Below are 7,964 nucleotides of genomic sequence, written 5' to 3'. Positions count from 1 at the left end.
AACACGTTGAGTCTGCTCCCCCTGGAGGTGGGCGTCGCTGGCTTCTTATTTACGCAAGTCCTGCGTCACGCCCGGACGCCGCGTCCAAAACAAACTCTCAGAGCAAACAAACGGCGGCCGCGCGCGGTCTTTACCGATCGGCCGACTGACTCCATTTTGGGCCGGGTGACAAAAGGCGGCCTGGCCAACGATCTCTCGTGTTCGATTGCAAATGGGATGCATCGCGCAATTCAATGAGCGCGCAACCAAACGGATTTTTGGAACAATCCTGCATATAGGAAAAAAAAAACCTGAAGATGTTGCTTGCCACAATAGTCTCTCTGCAGAAGCCTGATAATGACACTGCCAAAGACCGAGCCTTGTGCTTTTGTGAAGTTGGTGCTCCCGGGAGCCCACTTCTGATGCCGATTTTTGCGGGCAGATGTTCCATCTCGTCATGCAAAACCCCCCAAAATTGGTCCAAAGGTAGAACCGCCTCATGAGAATAAGCACTCTTGGAATGCGGCATATATCCAGCCATCCATTATCCCACGTATGGATTGAGAGTTCAGGGCCTCGAATCGAACCCCGGATGTCTGCACTGTGGGAGGGGGGCGGGGGGACGAGTCGGCCACAGTACCTGCCGTCCTAAGAGCAACTCGAAAATGATGCCACGGCACGTTGATGCATGCGCGTCGCCGTTGTCGGACATCAGACTCTGCAAGACGCACGTAGGGAGCCTCCGTGGCCTTTTCTTTTTTTTTCTGGCGAGATAAGCACATCAGCAGGCAGAGTCAACAGATCGATGACTTTTATTACGCAAGGTGACGCAGCCCCGCCGCTGCATAAATACCGGCGACGGCAGCGTTGCAGGAGCAAACTGGGAGTCTGAAGTCAAGAAGCTGCAGGCAAGACAGAAAAAAAAGTAGTTTGGTGATTATTTGACCAAAATGCAGGCAGTGCGTTCGTGTTCAACATGCGCCGCCCGGGTCAGCGAACAACTTCTGGGCTCGCCACGAGAGTTTCTCAGAAGGAGAGGAGCAGCAGGCACACAACTGCTCAGGTACTTTTGCTTCCCCGACTGTTTCTTTCATGTATGCTTGGAAAATGAGGATTCTTAGTTTAAAAATATATATATATTCTTGAAAAATACAATGTTTATAGTTGGAATTAATAGAAATACTCTTTGTTCATTTAGACACGTTGTTTCTATTGATATAACCACGATTCTGAAGAACAATGAAAAATAAAAAATTCAAGCTACATTTTTTTGTCCTTTAAAAAGATGGTTTCTTTAAAATGTTCCGAGAGCATGACAGTGATTCAGAAAAGCAAACTTTTACAATTATTTTACTAACTACTGTATATATATATATTTTTTTGTCAGAGGAAATATCCATAACAAAACGACTTCCATCTATCCAGCTATCTGACTAGCTAGCTGGTTCTCAAACTAGAAGCTATCAATCTGTCTTTTCAGCTAGCTAGCTAGCCAGCTAGCTAGCCAGCTAGCTAGCCAGCTAGCTAGCTAGCCAGCTAGCTAGCCAGCTAGCTAGCCAGCCATCTATCGATCTATCTACCCCCATTTTTGTTTTTTGAAGAGATATTCTCAAGAAATACAACAATTCAAAAAAATACATTCTGTTTACATGACTTTGGACGAAAGTACTTTGAATTAAAAAAATAATCTTTTGTCTAAAAAATAAAACCATGAAAAACATTTACAATAAGACTGAGTCTTGAAAAGTATGACTTTTTTTCCACAAATGTGACAAATGCTCTCGATAAAAAAATATTCCAATGTAATCCTACATTGCTTAAGGAAAAAAGACAATGAGTCTTTCTCATTTTGTGTGTGTGTGTGTGTGTGTGTGTGTGTGTTTTTTGCCGGCATCAGCGCTCCAGGCATCCTCTTCAGTGCCAGAGAGACAGCAAAGCGGAAGTTAGTGCACCAGCAAGCGTGCGCAAGCGCAAGGACGGCGCCTTTGAGTTTGAGCCACCTTGGCGCCGCCTCGTCCTCGCAAGTACGTCTCGTGGCCCTCACAAATGTTGCGTCCAACACCTGCGCGCAACGCACGATGAAAAATCTCGCGGCACATTTGCACGAGCCACGATTTCCCATACACACAGAATACAACTGAGCTATGTTATTAGCATTAAACTTGCAAATACGTTCAAACACGAGTTTACCAATCAAAAATCTGTTTATCTGCGTGTACCGCCATTGCGCTAATTGCAAATTTTCCAACGCGTTTCCTGGCAGCAAGCAGAGCAACTGAGTCACGACGCACTGATCGGAAGGGCGACGTCGCTGGTCGCCGACGGCACCAGCGCGCTCCTGTCGCAGAGCACCTTCGCCCTGGTCCACGCCCTCCGCGCCTACGCTAAGGTGACCACGCCCCCCGATGCAAATCCATTTGTCGACAAAACAAATTGTCATTTCATTAGAATAAAGTCAGTTCTTATTTAGTTATTTCGAAAAAAAAACAAAAACAAAGACAGAACTTACGAAGACTAGTCACAATTTTGAGAGACTAAAATTATAGAATTAAAAATATATATACTGTTCTTATTGATTGTTAAATATAGAAGCAATTCTTAAAATGGTACTGTCCATGGTAGGAGGGCTAAATGCAACAAATCGAACTAACCTTTTGTGAATGCTGCGCGGTCTGGATGAAATGCTTCCAGAGTGACACCGTTTGATGATTTATTTTTTCTTTACAGGCCGTGCACGCCCGCATCACGCTGCAGAGACGTTTCCTGATCTCGCTGGGAAAAGTGAGCCCGGCCGAGGAGGACTCGCTTCAGCGGGCCATCTTGCAACACAAGGCGCAGGTCACTTGAACTCTCCGCGAACTCCGCATACAATCCCGATTCACATAGGTGTCAAATTGTCCTGCGTGTTTTTCGCGTCTCCCCGTTGCAACGCACCTGACTCAAATGATCAGATCATCAGCAAGCTCGGCGCAAAGCTGACATTCAACCTGTTCACATGAGTTTGGCACCTCTGAATACATCACATTTGAAAGTGACAGGATCTCACGAAGAAAAAAAATCGCACTCTATAACCTTCATAATTGCGGCGATCGATGGAAAATAGCAAACAGACAGCAGGGCGCGCATAAGCCTTTGAGAGGCGGGGCCGAGTGAGGTGACGGCGGGGCTTGCGGCTGTCTGACGTTCGCTTGGCGTCTCTGACAGGTCGGCCAGCATCTGGACGAATGCAAACGCTTCGAGGGCACCTGGCTCAAGGCCGTCGACTTGTGCCAACGGGCGGCGGAGGCGGCGTCCGCGTCCGGTGAGCGAAGCGGGACACGGCGTGTCATTTCAACCGATATTTTCGGCCGAGTGTACTTGCTCGCGCAATTGCCGGCGTGGCGTGTCACGTCATTTGAGTGTGACCGACATCTTTGGCGTCCAGGGTCGGAGCAGGCGTCCGTCACCTTGATGGCCAACGTCCGGCTGGCGCGCTCGCACGCCCAGCCGGCCCGCGACGAGGCGGCGGCGGCGGATAAGAAGCTGGCCGAGACCAAAGTGGACGAGATCCAAAGGATGGCCGAGTACGCCGCCTCCCTGGAGGACGCCGACGAGCTGGAGATACACGAGGCTTACCTGAGAGAGGACTGAAGAGGACGCGCCCCTCGGCCGCGGACGTCCGCTCGGCATTCACAAATTCACACGTTCGCTTTCTGTTACTTCTAGCACGTATTATTTTGCCGACGGGAGTGAGTTGAGGACTTTCACGTGGACAAAACTAGTGCTTTGCCACCAACTTGGAAACATGTTGCAGTGAGGTGAGGGGGGGGGGGGGGAAGTCGAGCTCACCTCAGTGTTTGAAGGAAGTCTGCTGAAGCGCTGTGAGTTTAGGAGCTTCATTTAGACAAAGCGAGTGCGTCGCGAACGTCTTGTGGCGTCAAGGAAACGGACTCAAATGAGACGACGAGTGGCCCGGAGACAAAAACGAGTGCTTGGCCACCAATTTGTGGCATCAGGGAAAGTTGAGGACTTCCGTTGAGACAAAAAGTGTACCGGGCCACCACCTCACGGCATCTCGTTGATGTGTTTCATTTAGACCCCCCCCCCCCCCCAAAAAAAAAACCAAAACAGTCACATCTTGGTGTCAAGGAACTACCTGCAAGTGTGCTGAAATAGAGAAAAAAAATCAGGCAGCTAAATTGGAACGAGGACGGCAACAGACTTTGCTGCCATCTAGTGGTCATTGTCAACCTTTTTGTGGGGCGGCCACTGATTTGGCGCGCAGATCCGTAAATGTAATTGCCGGTTATTTATGGCTATTTATTTGATCAAGCATAGGTTGGGGAGCAGATTGACAGTCCGGCTGGTGAAACAACACCTGCGCTTTTGATGATTACTTGACTGGACATCCTGAAAATATTACCCATCCCTTTTTGAAGCTTCTTAGTATTTGTCTTTCTTCGAATGCGTCATGCTGTCACCAGCCATCTGGAACTGAGAAATAAAAATAAAAAAACCTTTTCAACTTGACGTGCTCACAAATCGTCTTTGCCTGTTTGTCATTTGCAACGCATGGCGTTCCGTCAGCGGCGAAAACGGAGACACCGATTCGGATGATGAGTTCAATGCGCCGGTGAGATTTGAAGACACAAAAGCGGGTCGAAATAAAACGGGACGCTCAGACAGACCAACGTGTTCATTTGGTGACGTTTCGCTCGAAAGTCGGAAGTTGAGAAAAAATCAGAAAGAAATAAATCAATTAGACAAAGGGCTACATTTTTTCCTTCCTCATTCATATGAATAGCGAACATCCACAGTATACAGTGTGAAGTGAATCAAGTCAAGTTAGCCATAGAAATACATCAACAGCATGCACAATATTGAATATTTTCATGATGCTTTGTCGTCATCATCATCGTACACTGAACAGAGTAGCAAGGAAGTGCATTTCATGAAACAAACCACAAAGCGCCTTTGTTTTTTGGTTTTACATTTGCTGCAAAAAGAATCCATGACGCAGTTGACTGGCGTGTGCTATTTAGTTATTTGTGTCACACTTGATATTATTTTGTAGCAAATTTGGGCCAGGTCATTGGTCGGTTGTTGACTTTTCGGAGCCGGGGCGACCGACCAAGACTGAAAAAGACAGACGGCAACGGCGTTTGGCATCATTCCTGGCACGCGGCGCTATGCTAGCACAAAGGGAAAGCCATTTGTTTCCACTTCCTGGAGCAGACTGCCGCGCGCGATCACTAAAATAATCGGCTAGTTTGGAGTCATTCAGGAAGTTTGTGAATTGATCTCCATTTGAAGCACTCGCTCGTCTTCACGAGTTGCTTTCATCCCACATTCCGGCTTGGGACCAACTTCCTCAAATCGTTCTTCACATGGAAAAATATACAATGGCTGCCGCGCGAGCGGGGTGGGCAAAAAGCGGCTGCCAAAGTCCACTGCCCCCCCCCCCCTTCAGTCGTTGCCCTCGCCGGCCTCGTCGTCCTGCTGGTCGCTGGTCCACAGAGTCAAGTTGTCGCGCAGCAGCTGCATGATGAGCGTGGAGTCTTTGTAGGAGTCCTCGTTGAGGGCGTCCAGCTCGGCGATGGCGTCGTCGAAGGCCGTCTTGGCCAGGTGGCAGGCCCGCTCCGGCGCGTTCTGGATCTCGTAGTAAAAGACGGAGTAGTTGAGGGCCAGGCCCAGCCGGATGGGGTGGGTGGGCTGCATGCGCTCCTTGCCGATCCGCTGCGCCTCCTCGTAGGCCTTCTCCGACGACTCCACGGCGGCGCCGCGCTTCTCGCCGCCGGCCACCTCGGCCAGGTAGCGGTAGTAGTCGCCCTTCATCTTCAGGTAGAAGACTTTGCTCTCGTGCTGCTCCTCGCCGCAGTTCTTGACCAGGAAGCGGTCCAGGAGGTCCAGGACGTCGCGGCACACCGCCTCCAGCTCCTTCTCGATCTTCTGGCGGTAGGCCGCCACCATCTCCGTCTTCTTGTCGTTGCCGTCGCCCGACGTCTTCTGCTCGACGCTGGAGACGACGCGCCACGACGAGCGCCGGGCGCCCACCACGTTCTTGTAGGCCACCGACAGCAGGTTGCGCTCTTCGTTGGACAGCGCCTCGTTCAGCTCCGTCACCTGGGGCAGGAGGGACACGGCGGGAGCGGGGGGGTCAGTCCCGGGGAGGAGGCGCCGGCTCCGCGTGAGCGCTGCGGGCAGCTGCGCCGGAAAGGTCGCGCGCCCCGACCTTAGTCCAGGCTAAAACGCGCTTCTTCCTCTTTTTTTTTTTGGTTTTGTTTTTGAACTGGGCGAGTGACATCATTTGTTCACCCAAGGAGGGAGGGGCCAGACTTTTGACCCAGCACAAGTCTGGTGGCACCTCGTTTTCTCCCTTCCATTTGGGCCGCTGTCCTATTTTGGGACTCTAAAACGCAGCGCTCCTCAACGTTGACAGAAATACATCCCTCCCGTCCCAGACGTCACGGCTGAAAATAGCCCCGTTTGGCAAGCTACAAGTCCCAAGGGGAAGCAAAAACCGAAAGGCGATCTTTAGGACTGCGTCTTCTTTTCATACTTCCAACGCTCCGATTCTTCACTTGATGCCTGTTCAAATGTGTCAAACGACCTTCAAATGTTTTTGTTTTCTGTTTTTGCATCTTTGTGTTGAAGATGTGATATCGAGGTGGCAACTGCCCATTTTCAACGCCCTCCGTTTCCTGAGCCATCAAACGGATGCCGTGCCCGTCCTCCGTTTTCGCTGTTGCTAACATGACACGGCAGTTTCTTCTCTACGCGCTGCAACGCAACATGATCTTATCAGAACGTGTTGGTGGCACTGCAATATGACAAAACGAATATTCCAGAAGGCTTCTTCTTCTACTGCCTCCTACGTCTGCGTGGAGGGAAAGTGCACCCCCCCCCCCCTCCCCACACACACACACACACCTGCCCATCCGCTTCCTCCGTTGCTACTTATCTGAATACGAGCTCCTTATCAAAAACAGCTTTTGGGAATCATTGTAAGACAAGGGAGGGTGGGCAGAAGCAACTTGTGTCCCCCAAGCGAGTGAAGTCACTCTTTAAATGGAGATGGGACATGAAATGGCAGAGAAAGCACGCTGACAAAGCAATCAAAGCAAGACGGCAGAGGAGCGTGACGATGGCCCGCTCGCGTGGTTCCGCCCAAAAATCACCGAAAGTGACAAGACGAAGGCTGTGGCCTTGACGACCTCTCGTCGCGGAAACAAACGGCAAGAATTCAAAAGGAGCCATTCGATGACGTGACGATTGAAAGGCACTCACCGATTTCATGGCGGCCGCCATGTCGTCATACCTCTCAGCCTGCTCGGCCAGCCTGGCTTTCTGCACCAGCTGCTCGCGGTCGACCATCTTTTGGACCGATGGACGGGCTTGAGTCCGAGGAGTTTGCCCGAGTGCCGAGTTTTAGGAGGTGCCGCTCTGTTGTCGGGGAGGGAGGAGGCTGTTGCCGGCGCCGCGCCGCTCGCCTTGGAGATCTTCAAATATCGCGAATTGCCTTTTATGTGTCTTTCCCCGCCCCCCCCCCCCCCCACCCCCTTCAGTTCAATTCGCAATGCGGTGAAAATCCGACGGCAAGTGAACGCCGCAGCTGCTGTCTCCTCGTCTCTCCCTCTCACGCGCCCTCGTTTACGTCATCCCTCATCCCGAAAGGTGATGGCGGTGCCAATGATGTAATAGTCGTGGCCGCCTGCGCTCAAGTCATTGTGGGTAATGGAGTTTTTGCGTGGCCGTTTTGGAAGGGGGTGGGGGTAGCGGAAGCGTGGCATTGTGGGTAATGGAGTTCTGATCCATGCTTCGCGAGTCGGATGGATGACATTCAGTCCCACATGCAAGAGAAACATCGCCGTCGTGTGGCCAACCTGAGGACTGCACAAGGATGTTTGCAGGGATTTACATATTCAATCTCCATAATAATCGATGATGGTAAATAGGGACATTATTTTGACCGTATTTCACGCCAAAGTATACTCACACACACATAT

The 7,964-nt window shown here is 50.8% G+C and overlaps 2 protein-coding genes across 2 annotated transcripts; one reads left to right on the top strand and one right to left on the bottom strand.

Annotated features, from left to right (window-relative positions):
- Nucleotides 1-754: 754 nt before the first annotated feature.
- LOC127608572 (diablo IAP-binding mitochondrial protein-like) lies at nucleotides 755-4,063 on the top strand. The gene is made up of 6 exons (XM_052077720.1): nucleotides 755-1,042; nucleotides 1,877-2,003; nucleotides 2,243-2,368; nucleotides 2,707-2,817; nucleotides 3,184-3,280; nucleotides 3,404-4,063. The coding sequence occupies exons 1-6, from the start codon at nucleotides 930-932 to the stop codon at nucleotides 3,607-3,609; spliced, it is 780 nt and encodes a 259-aa protein (XP_051933680.1). The 5' UTR covers nucleotides 755-929; the 3' UTR covers nucleotides 3,610-4,063.
- A 915-nt stretch (nucleotides 4,064-4,978) lies between these two features.
- Nucleotides 4,979-7,639, bottom strand: ywhag2 (3-monooxygenase/tryptophan 5-monooxygenase activation protein, gamma polypeptide 2). Its single transcript, XM_052077723.1, has 2 exons — nucleotides 7,246-7,639; nucleotides 4,979-6,081 (listed from the first exon to the last, which is right to left on the bottom strand). Exons 1-2 carry the CDS (start codon nucleotides 7,330-7,332, stop codon nucleotides 5,425-5,427), a joined length of 744 nt encoding a protein of 247 aa, XP_051933683.1. The 5' UTR covers nucleotides 7,333-7,639; the 3' UTR covers nucleotides 4,979-5,424.
- Between the last annotated feature and the right edge of the window lie 325 nt (nucleotides 7,640-7,964).

The sequence above is a fragment of the Hippocampus zosterae genome, chromosome 10 (assembly GCF_025434085.1).
Source record: "Hippocampus zosterae strain Florida chromosome 10, ASM2543408v3, whole genome shotgun sequence".
NCBI classification, from domain to species: Eukaryota; Metazoa; Chordata; class Actinopteri; order Syngnathiformes; family Syngnathidae; genus Hippocampus; species Hippocampus zosterae.
The sequence above is the reverse complement of the archived record's forward strand: the minus strand, read 5'-3'. Positions and strand labels throughout refer to the sequence as shown.